Source organism: Amphibalanus amphitrite, unplaced genomic scaffold (assembly GCF_019059575.1).
Source record: "Amphibalanus amphitrite isolate SeventyFive unplaced genomic scaffold, NRLGWU_Aamphi_draft 000381F_arrow, whole genome shotgun sequence".
Taxonomy (NCBI): Eukaryota; Metazoa; Arthropoda; class Thecostraca; order Balanomorpha; family Balanidae; genus Amphibalanus; species Amphibalanus amphitrite.
The window spans coordinates 563815-586204 of NW_024881875.1; the positions used below are offsets into that span (position 1 = coordinate 563815).

The 22390-nt window shown below is 47.3% G+C and overlaps 1 protein-coding gene across 1 annotated transcript; it reads left to right on the forward strand.

Moving 5' to 3' along the window:
* Positions 1-15803: 15803 nt before the first annotated feature.
* On the forward strand, positions 15804-19345 carry LOC122390057 (lysozyme C, milk isozyme-like). The gene is made up of 6 exons (XM_043382668.1): positions 15804-16070; positions 16326-16384; positions 17016-17149; positions 17632-17805; positions 18026-18119; positions 18857-19345. Exons 2-6 carry the CDS (start codon positions 16377-16379, stop codon positions 18921-18923), a joined length of 477 nt encoding a protein of 158 aa, XP_043238603.1. The 5' UTR covers positions 15804-16070; positions 16326-16376; the 3' UTR covers positions 18924-19345.
* Positions 19346-22390: the final 3045 nt, after the last annotated feature.

The following is a 22390-nucleotide window of genomic DNA, read 5'->3' on the forward strand; positions in this document are numbered from 1 at the left end:
GCATGCGCGGCTCCGTCGGCACCGACGATGTGGTCTTCAGTCGACGGCCGTCGGCGCGGCGGAGAGGAGCCGGCGGCGGGGAACGGGGGCGAACCACTGCGGAACGGGGGCGCACCAGCCGCGGGACGGAGAAATGCAGCTGGGCCGAGAGAATACACAGGATGGGGCATAAAGACGAAGCAGGCGCGATCCTGAGCAAACTCTTGATAAACGTTAACTTATGCTTCCAAGCAGCCAATGCGGTTGCTAGTGCTTTAATTCAGCGAGTAGCGACGTCCAATGTAATTATATAGCTTGTGATTAGTATATGTACAACGCGATATGACACAATGCTGGCTGGACATGGCACAAGATTTGATGGTATTATATTTCGTTTCTCAAATTGTTTGGCATAACCCACCGACGATTATCCAGGATACATAGAGCAAAGAAAATCCGCATTACAAATGAATTTGCAGTTGATGGCATCATTTAAAAATGCGTCGGTGTTCACTTCTCTGCAGTAGGTAACTGTTATCAGCCTAATGGGGCAGATGCCTCAATCGGAAATTGAGGGAACTTGCAAGCGTTGTGACCTGGGCGAATTATAGCTTAATGATTGTTGAGTGATCAAGAGCTATTGCCGCCGCCTCTCTTGAAGGCGCTCCGGGGTCCCTGTCGCGGTATGCCGCTGCCCCCGATGGTTGTTGATCCTCAGTCCTTTTTCAGTGGTGCCGTCATGAATGTTTGATGGGACGAGCGGCGTTTAATCTTCTGTAGCCGAGCGTTGCGCCGTAATGGCGACATGCCGTGCCGGACGCACATCAATCCCAGCTCGACTTTTGATTAAGTTTACGGCCGCTTCTGCCTTTCATTAACTTACAAGCCTTGCGCATCGCTCTCACGCAAGGGCAGAGCACGGTGTCAATATATCGTGGATGGCCGGGCAAGAGACAGGTGTCAAAAAACGACTGTCAAAATTTTGCATTCTGCATAAATCTAAAAGAAACTATTTCTTGTTGGTGTGCAAATTGAAGGTTTACAAGAAGTTTGGAGAGGCGAATACGACTTCGAAGCGTTATTGCACAACCTGCTTAAAATCTTTTCTACTCACCTTTACCCATAACCTGAAGCATTTAGATTGTAATGTAGGTATGTTCAAAGCACGCCTTCCTCATGTAGAATGCTGAAGCTGCCTTTGTTGTGGTCACTGGCGGATCCAGGCTTGCGTTTTTTTTGGGGGGGGCCAACTCATGCAGGAGCCAAACCTAGGGTACCCCAAAATCCTGTTTTCTCATCGGATTTAGGCCACTTATTTTTCGTCACAGCCCTGACACTATGATTTTTTTTTAACTAAAAAGAAAAATATATAAATGGTAGCCCACCCGACCCATGCCTTTATATTACTTTGTAAACACTTACCATTGTTTTTATCGACCAGTTAAAGGGACCCTCCCACCTTAACATTAGATTTGAGCTGAGATAGCCAAAATGGGGTCCCTGGCTCACAATTACCGGTTTCGGCACGCACTCACAACATCGAGAAATGCCTTAAATCGGAAATATTGAATTTCAAAATTGCAGCATTTTGATTCAGAGGGGCTAATGCTTTTGGATACCCCTCTGAATGTGTGACGTCAGCGGAGATCTAATGATTTTTTAATATTTTACTAAAACGTTTGGTAGCATGCGGTGGTATAGGCTGCTTTGCGCGCAACAAATGCCGCACTTTCAAATAAAGTCGCTAGGAACAGCAGCGGATATCCCAAAAAGTAAACAAAAATAAAAGTCTAATCTCTTGAAAACCGGTGAATATTTTTCGATAAAATTTGGTAGATATTCGTTTTCGCCCTTTCTGAACCTAGCGACATCACTTTCATGCCAATTCATTAACTTTTTTGAAGGTGGGAGGGTCTCTTTAACCCGCTTCGAGTCAGTGCTTGGGTCCCTTTGCGGGCCGGAGGTGGTAAAACAGCCCTGTCTAACTCGGCTCCTGGGCCACGCCCTGATTGAACTATGTTTCATTATCGTTTGGGGGAGGGGGAAAACGGGCCACTTTAGGCCTCTGGGAAGGGGGCATGGCCCTAAATGCCCCCTCCCTGGATCCGCCAGTGTAAGAAGAGACCATTGGAGCTGCAGTTGGGTACCTCAGACATCAGGGTACGCCCTCAGATGTATGTATATGACTGGCATGGAGACCTCTTATGCTATAGTGTACTGAAAGGACCCAAAGGAGCCTGTCTATATGGGCTCCCGGAGATAGACGTGGGCCCTCAGGAGCCCGCCAGAGCCCCAATGAGGGATAAGTGAGGGATACCAAGTGCCTGCAATTGCATATTGCATAAGCCATAACGCCTTTACAAATCAATATATCATGCATCAGTGGCAGATCCAAGGGGGGCCACATGGGTCATGACCCCCTTGGTGCCCGGGGGCACCACAGGCCTGTCAGGGGCACCACCGGCCTAGTAGGGGCACCACCAGCCCGCCAGGGGCACCACAGGCCTAGCAAGGGCACCACGGGCCTGTGAGGGGCCCCACAGGCTTGTCAGGGGCACCCCAGGTCTGTCAGGGACACCAGAGACCTGCCAGGGGCGCCGCCGGCCTCGCAGGGGCACCATGGGCCTGTCAGGGACACCAGAGGCCTAGCAGGGGTACCACAGGCCTTACAGGGGCACCACCGGCCTTGCAGGGGCACCTTGGGCCTGTCAGGGGCACCACAGTCCTGTCAGGGCCCAGGGGCACCAGCGGCCTAGCAGGGGCACCACAGGCCTGCCAGGGGCACCACCGGTCTAGCAGGGGCACCATGGGCCTGTCAGGGGCCCACCGGCCTCGCAGGGGGCACCACCGGCCTCGCAGGCATCACGGCATCACGCAGGGGCACCTTGGGCCTGTCGTGGGCATCACGGGCCTGTTGGGGGCACTTTAGTCTTGTCAGGGGCACCACAGTCCTGTCAGGTCCCAGACTCAACGGTTGGCTTTGACTGGCGATTGTTTAATGCGAAGTGATTGAAAAGAAGATGTCAATAGCTAAAGTTGCAGCTGCAAGGGTGACGATACATATAAGCTACATTCAAAGTTTTATTGTAGTCTGGCTAATCGTTCCTAAGCTTCAGGAGCAGAACATACCCATGACTGAAACCCCACATTACTTCTGCTGTGGACTGTACCACAGGCCTGCCAGGGTCCAGGGGCACCACAGGCCTAGCAAGGGCGCCACGGGCCTGTCAGGGGCACCTCAGGCTCCCGTGCCCCCCCCCCCTCCCCCCCAGATCCGCCAGTGATGCCACACCACGCGAAACACCGCCAACTACCAGCTGCCGCGCCATAAACACGTGCCAACAACAGTCTTTTTTTTAAGGTCGACTCCGCTCGCGCAACTTTTGACTGACCCTCACTGCTACTATATTGCTTCCATATTATGCTGTGGAAAGCTTTACTTCACCAAGTGGCTAAAAACCTCCATCAAGGTATATTTTCTTAGCAATTTTTCTGGCGTTTTTGGGGGGCCAAACAGGCCACTTTAGGCCTTTGGGGGGGGGGGCCATGGCCCCCGTGCCCCCCCCCCCCCTGGATCCGCCAGTGGTTGTGGTATGCCCTAGGCGCAAGCAAGGACCCCTACACACAGACTGCGCTGGAAATGAGCTCATGGCGTGCTGCGCTTCAATTTCGGTCTGAGAGTCGCCAAAGTTGTTTTTTTCTTCTTCTAAATTTGGTTTCAGAGCCAATTGCTACAGGGGTGCATCATTCTTATCGTTAAAGGGACCCTCCCACCTTAACATTAGATTTGAGTTGAGATAGCCAAAATGGGGTCCCTGGCTCACAATTACCGGTTTCGGCACTCACAACATCGAGAAATGCCTTAAATCGGAAATATTGAATTTCAAAATTGCAGCATTTTGATTCAGAGGGGCTAATGCATAGGAATCAGAGGAATCAGAGGAATCAGAGGCCTGGCAGGCCTCTGAATGTGTGACGTCAGCGCAGATATCTAACGATTTTTAAATGTTTGACTAAAACGTTTTGTAGCACGCGGTGGTATATGCTGCTTTGCGCGCAGCAAGTGCCGCACTTTCAGCTGCCAAACTATTGCTTCCAAATAAAGTCGCTAGGAACAGCGGAGATCCCAAAATGTAAACAAAAGTAAAAGTCTAATATCTTGAAAACCGGTGAATATTTTTCGGTGAAAGTTGGTAGATATTCGTTTTCGCTCTTTCTGAACCGAGCGACATCACTTTCATGCCAATTCATAAACTTTTTTGAAGCTGGGAGGGTCCCTTTAACCACGGGCGTCACTTTACGAAATTTATTGGTAGGGCTCTAATGGTTAATTTCGGGATACCAAAGCCATTCTTACCATGCACCGCCATAGGGTTAATGTTAAAATTCTGAAATTATTGCTAGGGCTCGGGCCCTACCAAGCCTATACAAAACAACACCCATGCCTTTAACAACCACCTCCTCATGGCCAGTGACGTTATAAAAATGCCCGGTCGGGCAGGGGTTAGAATAGTTATCAACTGATCAGCTGTAGTTTAAATGGAATATATGTCCCTATACGAATGTGTATTACACAATATCTTTGAATACCTATATTTATTGCAATTTTCATGTTTCTATGGATGTCAATTGTCAAAAAAAAAATCAGCTTTTCATTTACAGCTCTATCTGTCCGTGCTCCAATATTGAACCCGGGGACACGAGAACTGGACAACCGTCTTCCGTGACGAATTGTCTGTGAAATCGGCCAGATGATCAGCTGGACGAAGACTCTGTCCCGGTGGTGACGTCGTCTGCGGCGCTGCCACCCGCCAGCCCCTGTCGACAATCCAGCTCAAATGGCCCGAAAACACGGCAGATGAAATGTCTCGACAGCGGCCATCGTAGATTGTGTGCTGGATTACAGCCGAGTCTCGTCTGTTTTGACAGTGTGAACAGCTTTGGCCAGGGCTATCTGAAGGTTGACAGGAAGGCGGTAACAATCTTAGAAGTGTTTCCAGGATAGCAACTGCTACATATTTTAAGATAATCAAGTTTTAGTTAGCTTTAGGGAAGGTATGCGTATGTGCTTGTCTTCTCAATAAAACAATGTTCATTTACGGATGATTTCAAGCCATGAAATTAACCCTCGCCGGCCGAGGGGGTGCCGCCCCCCCCCCATAGAGTTTTTCTCGCGATAGCTCCGAACACGCTGGCGATAGAGAACTGAAACTTGGCATACCTGACATTTGATTCAAGCCGGATCTTTTGACACCAACTGCACTTTTGGGTCAGGTCAGGTCACTGACCTATGACGTCATAAGTGAACCTCTGCACGGTCTTCAGATGTCGCAATTTCGCAACGCCCTCACTGCCAGAGGAGATGTCACAGGGAAATGAAACTTGCAGGATCTAGTATCCATTATGAGTCTCACAACTTGTATATCTCGGATTTTTCCTAACGTTCATATGAGGTCAGGTCATTTTCGTGACCTCAGCATTATAAGTCAATGGGGAAAAACGAAAACTGGTATTCTGGCACCGGGAACGATCTCCAACTATCTCAAGCACACAGAATCGTGATTTGATGCAATCCTTGCAAGGTTAGATGCGTCACTTTTGCAATGTTGACCTTGCGTGACGTCATTTATGACGTCATCAAGGTCATATTAGTTTTTCATCAATAACTCTTGATCAAATTGAGCTAGCGAATCGGGAAAGCCACCAATGTACTCAGAAAGACCTGTCGAATCGAATGATATGCGATTTGATCTCTTTCGACCAGCTTCGTGGCCTGGGGTGCTGACCTGACCTTGACCTGAGGTCAACACCCTAAGTTGACCTGACCCGAGCAAAAAGTATATCATTCGACGCGCCTGAGCAAGGCAAACACGATGCTGCCAAAATCGCGGCTCTGCTGCCGTTTTTTGCGAAGTTATTCACCAAAAACTGAACCGTACCTTGGGACACTTGACCCGACCTCAGAGGTCACCGGTTGACCTAGGACCTTAAAATCGGGTACCAATTAGTGCGTCTCGTAGCGGCGCACACGCTCGTTTTTTTCCGCGACGCGCTAGCTCCACCAGGGGCGAAACGGCGAGAGGGGGTCGTACCCGCCGCCCCCCCCCCCTCGGCCGGCGCGTATGTAGAAAACCAATAGGTCCGGCGAGGGTTAACTGACGCGTGTGTGGACGGGGGTTGGATGGGCCTCCCATTGTTTTCGCGAATAACTCGTGCAAAAAGCGGCTGATCGCGATGAAACTTTCAGTGCCCTCGAGTTGATCAATTTCACACCTACCCTAAAAATGTCATGACCCTGACCCAAATGACTTTTGACCTGTGACCTATTTCTCGAGACCATGTTTGGCCGAATTCGCGATTCAGCGTATGTCAGCTCACATTATCCGCGCGTTTCCAGTCTTTTTGATATTGTAAATGTCCAAACATGTGAAATGATCTTCTTCCCATGCATTACAGTGGGTGTCAAGGTCACACGAAGGTCAGATCAAGGCCATTGACCTTTGATGACCTTGGTTCACTTTTCGAGTTTTGCTTATTGTTTTTAGGATGTTTTTTTGGAGCTGATTTCGAATTTAGCACTCATTTGAAGATTAACCAAGTAGTTTTGGTGCCTTCGTAATATGTTACAACGCCGTCAGTGGTATACCTACTATTATGGATAGCCGACAGGACGCCTACTGGTTGACCTGGCCTGACCTAACCCCACTCTGGCCTAAATACATGAAGACATCATCTGTGATCAAAACTAATATGAAATACGTGATCAGCACCCCGAAAAAATCCATAACAGCCTCACTATACGCAGTTCTAGCAGGTTCCTATTTTCACGACTTTTGGGCCTTTGACCTGACCTGGAAGGCCAACCAATGGTAAAGGACCTTAAAATTGGGTATCATCGGTTTCGCCTCGTCACGGGCAGCACGCTCGCTCTTTCCGAAAAGCTCTAGCTCAATCAGGGGCCGAAAGGCAGGGGGGGGGTCCAACCGACCCCTCCCCTGCACGTTAGACGCTGGCAAACGCCGCACACATGCGAGGGCTAAACAAAGCGATATATTGACAAAAGGAGTGGTAACGATTATTTAAATACACGTTTAATTGCATGAGGATTCGTAAAAATATTTTATTCCGTTGCTTCTTCAGACCATTGGACATCAATATTTGCGTATCGACCCTATAAACATACGGCAGTCCGAGCTGCAAAGTGTATCAGGGACGCGGAACGCCGTGGTTGAGCCACCGGTCAGTGGAGGGTAGATAGGTGACTGCAGTCCACCGGCGGAGTTTACAGCTCCCAGATGACGCCTGTTATGGAGCGCCGCGCGCCGTGAATTGCCGCCACTTTGCCGCCCGTTCTCGAACCGGTAATGATGTAATGAAGTGCGCCAGTCGATATCGGGCTCGAGAGGGTCTTTCAGGCCGAGTCAGTGGATAGGAGCCGGCAGACAAAAGCAGCCGCAGGGTAGTATAGTGCTGTGTGAGCTTATTAGGTACAGACAGGCTGAATACCTGACCCGACCTGGCCTAAATGAATAAAGTAAAAAACATCATATGTGATCAAAACTAACATGATATTCGTGATCAGCACTTCGAAAAACTCCATAGCAGCCACACTTAACGACTTTCAAACAGGTCCCAATTTTCCCGACTTTTGGTCATTGACCTGACCTGGAAGGTCAACCGATGACCTAGGACATTAATCCACGCCGGGCCGGTGCTCCGAGACTTCCGCGCCGGGCCGGGGGGTGTCTGAACACCCCCTCCCCCCTTTGTAACTCGGCTCCTGGGCCATGTAACGACACGCAGTAAGCGACAATCAAAAGAACGTCCAAAATAAGGACGAAAACACTGCGGTCATTTTTTGGGTCAGGTCAAAGGTCAGGTCACCAGAGGTCACCAAAGGTAAAATGTTGGCTATTTCAACATTTTGGAAACTGCCAACGGCTAACTCGGGAACCGATAGAGCTACAGCATTGCGGAAAAGCGCATTCGATAGTCTTTTAACGCTCTTTCGCCAACACGTCCTCAGATTGTCTCTCAGGTCAACGGTTTAGCCTCCAGAGGGCAAAAACTCCTAAAATAGCCGTTTTTACGAAGTGTTTTTTGGCAATAACTTTTGACTCAAAAGAGCCACGACTTTACTTTTGCCAGCACCGTGTTCCTCTCGTCGAGACGCTTCGAATGAACAATAATTTGACCTTGAAGGGTCAACTTGAACATTTGACCTCAGGTCAAGGTCATGGCCTGACCGGAAAAAGGTCATGTTGCATATCAGTCGATCAGCATCGTCGAGCCGAACACATCTAAGGCGTTTTCATCGCTGTAGCATGACTCAACAGAAATTATTAGCGAAAAACTGTTAGCTACTATTCGTGACCTAAGATGATCTCGGGGACATAACGAGGGATCAAAGGTGCCATTTTCCGGTTCAGTGTGTCGATTTTACCTGCATTCCGATGTTTGAGAGTGTCTAGAATGGCGTTCGTGCAAAAGAGACGTTTTTCAATTTTCTCTCATTGACTTATAATGGAGAGGCCGCAGCTATTTGAATGACTAAAAATAGGTAAAGCGACTTTTGTTATGATGTCACATTATCTTCAGTATTTGTGCTTAATTAAAATCAGACATCAGTCTAGGGTAATATGTATGATACCTATCCACCTCTTTCTTATTAAATTGCCTTTGAGTTTGATATGTCATAAAAATTCACTTTTACGTATTTTTTGTTACTGTAAATCGGTATAATTTGACCTATTTTGGTCTTCCTGTGACGTCATAGGTCCAGGAAATATTGCCCTGCTGTGACTGCATATATATATATATATATATATATATATATATATATATATATATATATATATATATATATATATATATATATATATATATATATATATATATATATATACATATATATATATATATATATATATATATATATATATATATATATATATATATATATATATATATATATATATATATATATATATATATGGTGACCCTGACATTTCGATCCTCTCTTCAGGCGTCACTGACCGGATTGGTGGGGGGGGGGAGTTTTAAGGCGACACTAGCCGTTTTCACGACGGGTTATCCGGCGAATGCACCTGATTTGACCAGATCTGCACCTAATTTCTTTTACAGCAAATATCTTCATTTTATTAATTCATTTCAGTGTTTTAATCGATGATGCTCTCTGATAATGTGACAAAGCAGGCATGTAAGCAATTAGTGCAACCCTAGCTGATAGCTGCTAAGAGACACACTGAACCTGATTTGACCAAATCTGCACCTAATTTGTACCAGATGTGCACCAAATGTGTACCAGATGGCCGTCGTGAAAACGGCTACTATTACGCCAATAGACACTAGGTATGGTTGATGTATGCTTGTAATTGTACAAAGTTGTACTTACACGATGTAGTGCGCGTTGTGCATGCATCCGTCAATTTCTATGGCTTTATCAAACACTAGTCGAAATGGAGGCATAACTTTCACAAACATTGCATGTGTCTCTGGATCCCCCGTTAGTACGGCTCTGCGAGCGTTGTCGTTACGCCGTCCCTCCCCGTACATTGACAGCGATCAGCGCTTCTACTTCCTGTCCGCGACCCGGCATTGTTACAGGCTACAGCACCCGAGCCTAAGTGACCGCCGCCGCCCCGCCGGTCTGCCGATAATGGGCCGTCTGTTTTACACCGCACGCACCACTGCCGCGGCGCCGTTACTCGATTAGGGCACCACTGGTGTTCGGCGGGCCGACACCAGCCCTGCAGCCACCGCCGCGGGGGCCGGCTCCCGTAAACACTGTCAATAGCTCAGTAACGATATGGGTCAACAGCGCGGCGGCGCCGGCGCCGGCGGCGGCGAATCTTGTTATGGATATCAGCCGTGTGGTGTGCGATAGAAACCAGTGGTGCGATACGTGCCACTAACTCGATTGTCGACCATTAGTGCCATTTTTGCCACACTCTGGCTTGTGTAAGAACTGTAGCGCGAGAAAAATGGCTTGTCGGCTCGGTGATCGGTGTCTCGGATTGGGAAGGGGCCGGCGAGGGGGAGGGGGAGGGGGACCGGAGATGGGTCGCAGGCGCATTGGATGCAGCTGACTGGCCGGCAAACTGCGCTGGTGCACCTAGTTACTTACCAATGGACGAGAGATGATCGGCGAGCGCTGGTCTTCGACACAACGACGCACATGCGTGCTAAACAACACCGAGGGCATGTACTTGCAGAGTAAAATGTTAACTCTCTAAGTTATAATGTTTTCGTTAGATAAATACATATATCCAAATTTAAAGGTAGTGTGCCACCTTTGAAAGATTTCCCATTTTATTTTTCCTAGGATAAGAAGCTTCTGTTTTTACCTAATATCACAAAAAAATCAAAAATGGGCCTGGAATAGTGCCTTTTTCGCCTAAAAGTTTATCGGTTTTTAGATATGTATAACAACTGTAGTGGGCCTGGGCTCACCTGCAAACAGGCGTCGGCAACAATCGCGAATGCGGCGCACATGTGACAATAAGCAAAGGTCATTATAGTGTTACGACCATACGACGTACGGGAATGAGTTATCAGCTGTCTAATCGTAGACAACACAATGTCGAGCCTTAACCCATTAATGCCGGAATTTTTATTTTTTGATTCTGTAGTTGTCCTTAACAAATGTTAGCCACACGGGTCCCAGTAACAAAACTGTGCAAGCTTAAAAAAATTGTTCCATCGGTTCTCAAGTTATAAGTATGGGTCATAAATGACCCAACCGTCATTGGCATAGTCACAAATAAGTAGTTATCACGAAAACCGATTTAGCTAGATACCTTATTGTGTATACTGTATAGCGGTCTCAGCCAAACAATATTAAGAGGCACTGCATTGCAATGCTTTGCAACGTCTCATTGACGAGGCCGTTGGTGCCACTGGCAGGCCTGTGGTGCCCCTGTTAGGCCTCTGGTGCTCCAGAGGGGACACCATAGGCCTGACGGGCCTGTGGTGCTCCTGCTAGGCCGCATGGTGCCCCTGGGTCCTGGCAGGACTGTGGTGCCCCTGACAAGCCTGAAGTGCTCCCGACAGGCCCGTGGAGCCCTTTACAAGCCCAAGGTGCACGTGCGAGGCTGGTGGTGCCCCTGTGAGGTCGATGGTGCCCCTGGCAGGCCTCTGGCTGGTGCCCCTGGCAGGTCTGTGGTGCCCCCTGACAGACCTGTGGTGCTCTTGCTAGGCCGATGGTGCTCCTGCAGGCCTGTGGTGCCCCTAACAAGCCTGTGGTACCCCTGACAGGTCCGTGGTGCCCCTCGGCCGGCCGAGTCGCCGGCCCGCCCCGCGTCACGGCCCCGGACAACCGGTCCGCTCATGATATCCCAACATCGCAACACTAGGCCTGTGGTGCCCCTAATAGGTCGGTGGTGCCCCCGGGTCCCAGGGGAGGTCATGAGTGACCCATATTATGACCCCCCTCCTTTGGATCCGCCACTGTGATCTGATCACAACCACCAGAAATAAATAATCGTATAATCATCAATTGCTTCCCTTGTATTCAACATACGAGAAAATTGACAACACTATTGCCGGCTGGGTCATTTATGACCCAAGCATATTCATCGAGGAAAAAAAGTTATCCGATGGCGACAAGAAGGGCAAAAATATACATCATGTCTTTTTCAGACAAATTTAGATGCAAGGTGGACGATCATTCAATAGATAGTAAAGTGCAAACATAACATAATATTACTTTTTGGGACGGCGCGCCATTGCCAGTGACCGCCGGCTGTGCAGTCCCGTCGTCTTTGGCTCCAGAAACTTCAGTGGACGAGCTCACACGAGTTTTATGCGGCTCCGACGCTCGTCGCTGAACCCACAAATCCAACAAAACACACGCACAAGTTCCTCAAAGTGCCACTTGCCTCCATTTAGAAAAAATGTTAAGATGTTGCTTTTGGGTCATATATGACCCAAGCGGCATTAATGGGTTAAACTGTAAGCCTGTATTGGTATTGTTTCTTTTATTTGGCTGTCGAACATTATTTATGGTTTGAAATATGATTTTATGTAAAATAATTGATATGAAAAAGCCGTCTCATAAGTTATGACCCCATTTCACCACACGCAAGTGGCAGAAATGACAATGATCAGCTGACGCATTTTTATTGGCCGAAGTCAGAGCGCGCAGCCCGACGCACCACCACCGCACCACAAAGTATGAGCAGAAGCCGCGCCCAAAGCCAGGGCCCCGGTAACGTGAGGTAGCCGAGTCGGGGCAGCGTGCGCTGACCCAAGCCGGGGCCGCAGCTTTGGGCGCGGTCTACCGCATCCCCGCGGGCAGCCCCGGGCTATCACATGACACCGGGAGGACGCGCGGCTCCGGCTTGGGTCAGCGCACGCTGCCCCGACTCGGCTACCTCACGTTACCGGGGCCCTGGCTTTGGGCGCGGTCTACCGCACCACCTAACAGGCGTGTTCGAAACCGCAGGAGCTGATGATGAACGGGTTTATCGAAACTTGATTGGATGAGCATATCGGTAATAGCGATTTCAGTGTGTGCATTCATTGTTCATAGTGGTGTGAAATGTGGTTGGGGTACGACCGACAACCCGTCGGGGCGAATTTCGCACTGGGTACTCAAAATTTGAAGAATTTAAGACGTTTCCATGAGTTTTGAAGGTATGGATAAGTTCTAAGAATCCGGTTCTCCTTATCTGGGCCATTAACTCCATACGGTCCAGGAAAGCTGGCACACTACCTTTAATGAGCTGTGCGGTCCATTGCAGCCTCAAAAGTATGCGCCTCCGTATGCTATCGGAAATACGTGGACCTGACGTGACTCGAGTGTCCCGAGGTGACCGAGATTGCACACTTCGAGCTAATATTGATATATGGCACCCAGTAGATTGACAGTGAGATTATTAGTGCGTCACCATATCCAGCACCTGTTTGCCCGAATGGCGGGAATTCGGCTCACTCGAGAGGCACACTGATATGACAGCTCAGGGTGTCAAATGTCAATCACGGCTGAAAAGTCTCTGAGTAGTTCGCACCACTTCAGATAACGTATCATATGTCTTTGAAGTTAACGCCAATGCGTTTGGTGCGTGTTGAATATTAATTCTGTTCTTGACATTATCTTGAAACTCAGCTCAAGTATGGTTACTGTTGCATGTATTGAAGTGCACGAGATACAAAGGGAATAGGCAAGGCATGCTATTTAAAGGTAGTGTGCCAGCTTTCTTGGACCGTATGGAGTTAATGGCCCAGATAAGGAGAACCGGATTTTTAGAACTTATCCATACCTTCAAAACTCATGGAAACGTCTTAAATTCTTCAAATTTTGAGTACCCCAGTGCGAAATTCGCCCCGACGGGTTGTCGGTCGTACCCCAACCACATTTCACACCACTATGAACAATAAATGCACACACTGAAATCGCTATTACCGATATGCTCATCCAATCAAGTTTCGATAAACCCGTTCATCATCATCTCCTGCGGTTTCGAACACGCCTGTTAGGTGGCTTCTGATGCTCGTCGAGGTCGGAATTTCCAAATACGCGTGGTGCGTCGGGCCGCGCGCTCTGACTTCGGCCAAGAAAAATGCGTCAGCTGATCATTGTCATTTCTGCCACTTGCGTGTGGTGAAATGGGGTCATAACTTATAAGACGGCTTTTTCATATCAATTATTTTACATAAAATCATATTTCAAACCATAAATAATGTTCGACAGCCAAATAAAAGAAACAATACCAATACGGGCTTACAGTTTAAGGCTCGACATTGTGTTGTCTACGATTAGACAGCTGATAACTCATTCCCGTACGTCGTATGGTCGTAACACTATAATGACCTTTGCTTATTGTCACAAGTGCGCCGCATTCGCGATTGTTGCCCGACGCCTGTTTGCAGGTGAGCCCACTACAGTTGTTATACATATCTAAAAACCGAAAAACTTTTAGGCGAAAAAGGCACTATTCCAGGCCCATTTTTGATTTTTTTGCGATATTAGGTAAAAACAGAAGCTTCTTATCCTAGGAAAAATAAAATGGGAAATCTTTCAAAGGTGGCACACTACCTTTAACCCGCGCCGGGTCGGTGCACCGCGACTTCCGCGCCGGGCCGGGGTGGGGTGTCTGAACACCACCGTCTAACTCGGCTCCTGGGCCACGTAGCGACACGCGGTAAGCGGAATTCGAAAGAGCGGCAAAAATAAGGACGAAAACACTTCAGTCATTTTTTGGGTCAGGTCAAAGGTCAGGTCGCCAGAGGTCATCAAAGGTCAAATGTAGTCCATTTCAACAATTTTGGAAACTGCCAACGGCTAACTCGGGAACCAATAGAGCTACAGCGCCTTGGAAAAGCGCATTCGATAGCCCTTTTACAGACCTTTCTGAGTTATGTGCTCAGATTTGACCTCAGGTAAACGGCTTAGCCTCCAGAGGGCAAAAACTGTAAAAATAGCAGTTTTCACGAAAATGGTTTTTCGCCAATAACTTTTGACTCAAGAGAGCCACGACATTACGTTTGGCAGCATCATGTTCCTCTCGTCGAGACGCGTCGAATGAACTATTTGTTGACCTTGAAAGGTCATTTGGAAAATTTGACCTCAGGTCAAGGTCATGACCTGACCGGAAAGGGTCATGTTGCATATCAGTCGATCCGTATCGTCGAACTGAATACATCTGACGTGTTTTCATCGCTCTAGCACGTCTTTATCAAAAGCTATAGCCAAAAAAACTGCTGGTGACCGTTCATGACCTAAGATGACCTCAGGGGCACACAGAGGGGTCACAAGTGCATTTTCCGTTTCAGTGTGTCATGTTTACCTACGAACCGATGTTTGTGAGAGTTTTGAACATCATTCGTCCAAAAGAGGCGCATTTCAATTTTCTCCCATTGACTTATCCCATTGACAATGGAGAGGTCGCAAAATTGACCTGACCTTAGATCACCGATATCAAAATTCCGACGAGATTAACATTTTGTACATACTGTTACTCTTATCAATCGCTGAAAGTTTCAAGGCGATCGTTCAGTCGGTGTAGCTGTGAAGAGGATTGAAACTTTTTCTGAGGTGAGGTCACTTGACCTGACCTGGTGACTTAACCTTGAGAACCCTGGGCCTGAAATTTTTGCAACATGTGTGGAAAAGGTGCATGAACAGGTGTGCCAAAAACGTCTGCGAAAAACCACAGGGGCGGTGGGGGGGGGGGTGTTCAAACACCCCCGGCCCGGCGTGGGTTAACACTACATGAATGGCGTAACATCGATTGCAATTCATTAGCGGCTAACAGATATGTCAAATGCATGCCTCATTTCCATATATTCGTATTACGAATGCATTTCTCTCTTAATTTATAGCCTTGTATGCGTCGATTCCGCTTTTTTTTACAAGCACCGATAAGCCGTTCCCTATGTCAGTGCCGAACACTATGCCACGGTACCGACTGGCCGTTACACCCTGGCCCGGAAGAACTGCTACAAGTGTTACAATGACCATCTCTGGCCAGCGCGGCACATGACCTCTCGAGGGCCCACGCTCCACTGTCAGCCCCCCCCCCCCCCTGCCTCCCCCCAGCCGTCACACTGTCAACTGGCACAGGCACGAAATATTGCACAGTCATGAAATCACGATCGAAATGTCAGCATTGCGTGACGAATATATACACATGTACGTCAGCCAGCATTTCACGCGGACGAAAGCTCAGGCAGCAGCATTTGAAAACCTGTTGACCGAGTGAGATATATTCGACCGTTAAAAACTGCCTTTGAACTGAATTGCATCTTTAACTGCTAAATCATGTGACTTCCTTTCTCAGCGGCCAAAAGCTGTTTCATTCAAGGACGTGTCGTTGGCCAGGGGTGTGACAAGTGACCCGCAGTGTGGTGGTTTCAGAGTCGCCCACGTACATAACTATGCAGCGAACTGACACACACCGCGAAATGTCACGCCATGGGACGCGTCAAGAGGACATAATGAAGCTCATCGTCCGCCCGCTGATTTGCTAGCGGGGCTCGGATATAAAACGACAGCTGCCCACAGAGACACCCACCATCGCCTGCTGCTGCTCACCACCGAGCGCCTGTGCGCCGCCCGACACAGAGCTGTAAGTAGCAGCGCCTTCCATGGTAACGTATGCCTTCATGGAGCCCCAATCGTATAGAACGCCGAACCCAAAGACTCGGATCTGATTAACGTAATGCTTTAATGACAATTGGTCCTTCGGCTATTTCTCTCGTTCTCATTTCAACGAAAAACATTACTTCTAAATATCAACATACTACAACATACCTACATCATACATCATACAACATACAACATACATCAACATACCATATTTCTATTTGTTTTATTTTCTCAGCAAGGCAGGCGTCAACATCGCGGTCGATTTTCTTCTAGCTTCCAAGCAACCATGTCGAGGTAAGCTTTCTGAAAATTTAAATTAAAAACCTTGCCAAAACATTCACGAGCCAAGAGACGGCCTGGCTACACTATGCGTTTTCTGCTTGCGTTTTTTTTCTTGCGGGTTTGCGTTTTTTTTGCGTAAAAGCGTTCTAGAAAAAAAGTTATAGGTAAGTAATACAACATGTAAGTACATTAGTTATATGCAAAAGTTTATATAACTCTTTTATTAACTAATATTTAATGTAAAAAACATCACAAAAATGTAAAATCGTTATTTTTTTCTAGAACGATATTACGCAAAACCCGCATACCCGCAAAACAACGCACGCAGAAAACGCATAGCGTAGCCAGGCCTTTAAAGCCTAAGGAAAAACATAAATGCAGTATGCAGTCGTAAATTCCCATTTTTATATCATATTTCGGACTAATATATATTTTGAACATGATTATTTCTTTGGGGCTGTATTGAGTTTAACATCTGTTGAGCAAAATATTCAATCAAGTTTTCAATCAGTCTAATTCTATGCCTACTTACCTACCAGTGTACGCTATCAGCTCATTTTATTAAGTCCAATGAGTAAACCATGTTTAGCGAAGTATACGACATTTGAGCATTTCGTCATTTCCTGTCCGCATCTGTTGTTAGATTCACCCAACTGATGCTCGCGTCGGTGGGCCTGTTGGCCGTACTGAACGCTGGGCACGCTAAGGTGTTCGGACGCTGCGAACTGGCCAGGAAACTCAAGGCCCTTGGTATTCCTAAATACCAAATAGCTGACTGTGAGTATAATTGATTTTGCATTATCATTTACCACCCGGCGCATAACGGTGCTAGTCTAAAATTAGCCGTTAATTGAAGCATGGACCTTCGTAAACATCAAAGGGGAAGCCTGCGGAAAAAACACAAATCTTAATTGGCTATTGATCTCTAATGTAGCTCCAAAACGACCGCGAATATCTCATTATCTTCATACATGGGTGTCTGGGCTACCGCGAGTCGATGACTGACTACTTCCTGCCGACAGGGGTTTGTCTTTCTGACTACTGTACTCGTATGTCGAGAGCGGTGTGTCTTTCTGACTACTGTCTGCCGAAAGGAGTGTGTCTTTCTGGCTACTGTCTGCCGACAGGGCTGTGTCTTACTGACTACTGTCTGCCGACAGGGCTGTGTCTTACTGACTGCTGTCTGCCGACAGGGGTGTGTCTTACTGACTACTGTCTGCCGACAGGGGTGTGTCTTACTGACTACTGTCTGCCGACAGGGGTGTGTCTGGCCTACCACGAGTCGCGCTATAACACGGCGGCCGTCGGGCGGCTGAACCGTGACGGGTCGGTCGACCACGGCCTGTTCCAGATCTCAGACATCTACTGGTGCGACTGGAAATCCAACGAGCCTCACCGGCGCTACAAGAATGTCTGCCGCAAAAACTGCAACTGTGAGTTGTTGGAATGCCTACATAGCAGATTGACAGATCGCTTTTGAAACGATACCTTTTTTCTCCTTCGTTTGTTAGCTTATTTTGCGATTTATTGAAAATTTAAATGAAACATTGGAAATGTATGAAAATGAAAGTCTGACGAAAAAATTGTTAGCTTGCTGATAATTTGTTTTCTTCATATGAAGCAGATAAGAAATGTAACTATCTTCCCTTGCAGCGTTCCGTGACAACAACATTGCCGATGACTTGGTCTGCGTGAGGAAAATCTACATGGAGCATCAGCGTCTGCAGGGCAATGGCTTCCTCGCCTGGTACGCATTCCAGACTCTGCTCGCAATACCACATCCCAAATGATCGATACACAACGTGCAGTGTGCACACCATGCGTACCTACATAGTTAGCAGTGCCCTTTGTAATGTGCCCCCCAAAGGAAAGTGTCATGAAAGTAAGCTTTCACAATGCACCGTCCCTCTAGCTCTTGAGGCAAACAAGTAAGGCATTTGATATGTTTGTATGCATGTGCATGAGTACGAGTGCGCCGCCAGACCACCGTATGTTCAAATAGGTTCACAACAAATAGAATGGTAATACAAGCGGCTGCGCCACTTGCTTTGCTGCGTGGTAGAAAAAAATTGCGGCACCAGCCAATTTGCTTTCGAATGGTGTTCGATTCAAATCGATGTGTCGTCTAGAAGCATAGATATGGACGGAAATGTGAAGAGAATTTAAAAAAGAACTGTTCTGAGGCCTTTGTTGGATGAAATTTGGCTGATACGGGGTCAAGACGGGCCAAAGGGGTCAGCCCCGGTCACTTTGGGTGAGGCCAGGTCACAAAGGTCACCTCTCGTCCGATGGGATCAGCCCGGGCCACTGTTCAACTTTTGCCTCCACCACTACCCCTTCCCCTACCACTACCCCTACCACTACCCCTACCCCTACCACTGCCCCTAACACTTGTATGTATGTATGTATGTATGTATGTATGTATGTATGTAGTATGTAGTGGTCGTATAAGCTCGCTGCTGACACCTAGTGTGGTGATTTCAGGGTGGCCTGGAGGAGTCACTGCCAGAACAGGAACCTGCAGTCCTACATCAGAGGCTGCCGCGTATAGCACTGCGCGAGCCGGCCACTGCAGCCTCCACCCCGCTGTGACCCGGGGCTGCGACCGGGCCACCGTGACCGGGCCACTGTGACCCGGGGCTGTGACCCGGCACTGTGACCTGGGGCTGTGACCCGCCGTCTGGCTCCGGCAGTCGACAGTCGGTCTCGCGGAGCCCCGCAGGCCAGGCCGGCCCGGCGACTCAGGCCACCGTCTGACTGGAGACAGTGTGTTATCGTTTATAGTGGGCCGGTGGTCGGTGACCTTCCTGGGGTATCCCGCCGTGAAAAATATACAAAATAGTTGATATGCAACACTGGTCGTGCAGTAAATCGTGCTCTGCAGTGTTTTGAACGTTCGGGCGCACCATTAGGCATGTCAGTAGTGAATAACTGGTGAATAAATGCAGTGCATTAATATGCACAGCTTTATTTTCCTATATCTGCAGAATTGCTCAAGGAATCAAGACACACGATTCAAAAGGTGTGAAGGATTATTCATGCGAATAACCGCGACATTTTCCCCTCAAGCAATAATGGAAGACGGGGGAACACCGACCCTATTAACCTTTCAGGGTCTAGTCACGTAATTTTTGGCCAGATGGTCAATCTCTCAGTTTCGTTGGATTGCAGCATTAATTTTACAAACATATCAACCAATTGTTTTTTTTGTAGTTTCATTCATAATTGCATTATTCCACATTTAGTAAATATTTTCATTTTTTCGGGGTGACACCGCCCATTGGGTCGCCCACAATATAACACTAGCTTCATCATAATCTTCTAACTAATATTTCAGAGAAAATACACCCACGGTAATAGCCTCTGAACTGAAACTGTAATGTCGCAGTTGCTCAGGTTGTCATGAAGTACTATTCTAAAATAAAAATAAATTTAATGAAGGCTGTATTTTACTAAAGTTCTAAAACCTGGCTTTAATGTCTGATTTTTTCATTTCTTTTAATTTCAGATCACAAAATTAAATTTTTACACGGCACACGCTAATAAAAAACAAAAAAATTCCTTTATTTATTTTTGTATATAGATGCCGAGTAGTAAAGTAATCTTGGATGCCGCCATAATCGCCGCCATCGCCGCCATAAACGTTTGCATAAACGTCCATAGATGCTGGGAGGGTGGAGTTGGTAGCTTATTTTTCGTTAAAATCATGGACAATTTAACCCTCGCCGGCCGAGGGGGGGGGGGGGTCGGGTGCCGCCCCCTCCATAGGGTTTTTTTTTCGCGATAGCTCCAAACACGCTGGCGATAGAGAGCTGAAACTTGGCATACCTGACCTTTGATCCAAGCCGCATCTTTTGACAACAACCGCATTTTTGGGTCAGGTCAGGTCACTGACCTATGACGTCATAAGTGAACCTCTGCACGGTCTTCAGATGTCGCAACTTCGCAACGCCCTCACTGCCAGAGGAGATGTCACAGGGAAATGAAACTTACAGGATCTAGTATCCATTATGAGTCTCACAACTTGTATATCTCGGATTTTTCCTAAAGGTCATATGAGGTCAGGTCATTTTCGTGACCTCACCATTATAAGTCAGTGGGAAAAAAATGAAAACTGCTATTCTGGCGCCGGGAACGATCTCCAACTATCTCAAGCACACAGAATCGTGATTTTATGCACTCCTTTAGCCAGGCCTAACATGGTTAGATAATAAAAAGTTTGGAACTCTTCAAATTTGACCATTTCAATGACTCCAATAAAATGGAGCCCAGTTAGGTATTTAGTGGTAACTTACCTATCAGTGTTAGTTATATTGGGAGGCCCATCAATTACCTTTCATTTGTGCATAAAACATTACTACATTCCTCGTAAAGTATCATGGGAGATCTCCCTAAAGCATTTTTCGAGAAGCATGGCAAAGTCACCCGGCGAGGCAAAGTCACCCCCGTTTACGGTACTAAAAGTATTCGTAGTGAAGACTTGAAACTTGGTGGATGTATGCTACATAGGTGTGACCTTAACCCTATTCCTGGCGGGGGGGGGGCCTCAGGAGCCCCCCCTGAGGTTTTTTGGTTATTTCTCCCAAACGCGTTGAGCTAGGAAGCTCAAAATTTCTGACTTTTCCTAAAAGGCTTCTACGCAACATGTCTAAAAATTTTGAGTTGATCTGACCTCAGGTCAGGTCACCAGAGGCGGTTTGGTGACCCTACCTCAGAAAAGTTTGCAATCACGCCAGAGCTAGAGTTTTTGACCGATCAATTTCTTCTCTTCAGGGTTTAGTTAGGGTACCAGTATGTGCAATTTGTATATCTCGGAATTTTGATATCGGTGACCTAAGGTCAGGTCAATTTCGCGACCTCCCCATTATAAGTCAATGGGGGAAAAATCAACTCCCTGTTTTTACCACTAAAACGGGTCGGAATGGCCCCATATACCTACCATACATGACTTCATATACGATCAACCTTCACTACCTTGAGGTCTGTTTTGCTGTTGGGCAGCTGTGAGGTCATGTGACGTCATCAAAGGTCACCAAAGGTTTTTGGCCAATAACTCCGTACAGGAACAAGATACAGACGCGTGGATGGTCTCATTGTGTTCAGCTCGTCAAGACGCATCGAATGATATACATGATGACCTCGAGGTCACGTGACCTGAGGTCAACCTTTGACCTTGACCTTTCGAGGTCAACATATATATCATTCGATGCGGATTGACGAGAGGATCACGATGATGCCCTTAGTTTGTTCCTATCTTGACTAATTCGAAAGTTATTCGAGAAAAACTCTCTCCATATCTAGCGCCGCCATTTTGACTTTTTCGACCCCTGTGACGTCATCTTTGACCTGACCTGAAAATGACCTTAGCCAAAATTGTAGATTTTGGCCGTGCGTATCCGATGCCGTTTACCGCTTGTCGCTATCTTGCTTCGTTCTCGAGATCTCAGGGGGGGGGGCCGAATCGGCCCCCCCCCGCCAGTTTCTTGTCCCGGCGGAGCCCGCCAGGAATAGGGTTAAGTGGCCGAAGTTTGGTGATGATCTGAATAAAACTTCCGAAGTTATTCGAAATTTGGTGATGACCGTTTTTTTGTGTCACCCTGTATATGCTCTGTAAGGAGTAATAGCTGCACCTGCACTGGTCGATCCAAGGGTGATATTTGACTTGTGGCTAATGGTCCCTCCCTATAAACGTCCGAAATTACTGTATGTTTTTCGTTTTTCTAGCATTGAAAACCTAAACCATAACTAATCTGAGCAGTAATTGGCAAGCAATTTGAGTTTGTGAATTGCGGATCGATCATGATTGTACCTACGATACCTACAAATAAAAATAAAAATACCGGAAAAGGCTTTCTTGAAGCATGCATCACAACGTACCTATAGGAAAGCGAAATCCGTATAACATTTTTATGCCATTTATTTAGTTAGGAAAAACATTTGAGGAGCATTCCGGATGCCTCCCCCAGCGTACCATAGCTTTCTAGGTCCACCAGTGTCAGCGTGCGGTAGAATTTTATC

Bases quoted from the DNA above. Each gene is read 5' to 3' on its own strand.
- LOC122390057 (XM_043382668.1), top strand. The intron at 17,150-17,631 runs GTGAGTATAATT...GTCTGCCGACAG, and splicing joins TAAATACCAAATAGCTGACT to GGGTGTGTCTGGCCTACCAC. The intron at 18,120-18,856 runs GTACGCATTCCA...TGGTGATTTCAG, and splicing joins GGCAATGGCTTCCTCGCCTG to GGTGGCCTGGAGGAGTCACT.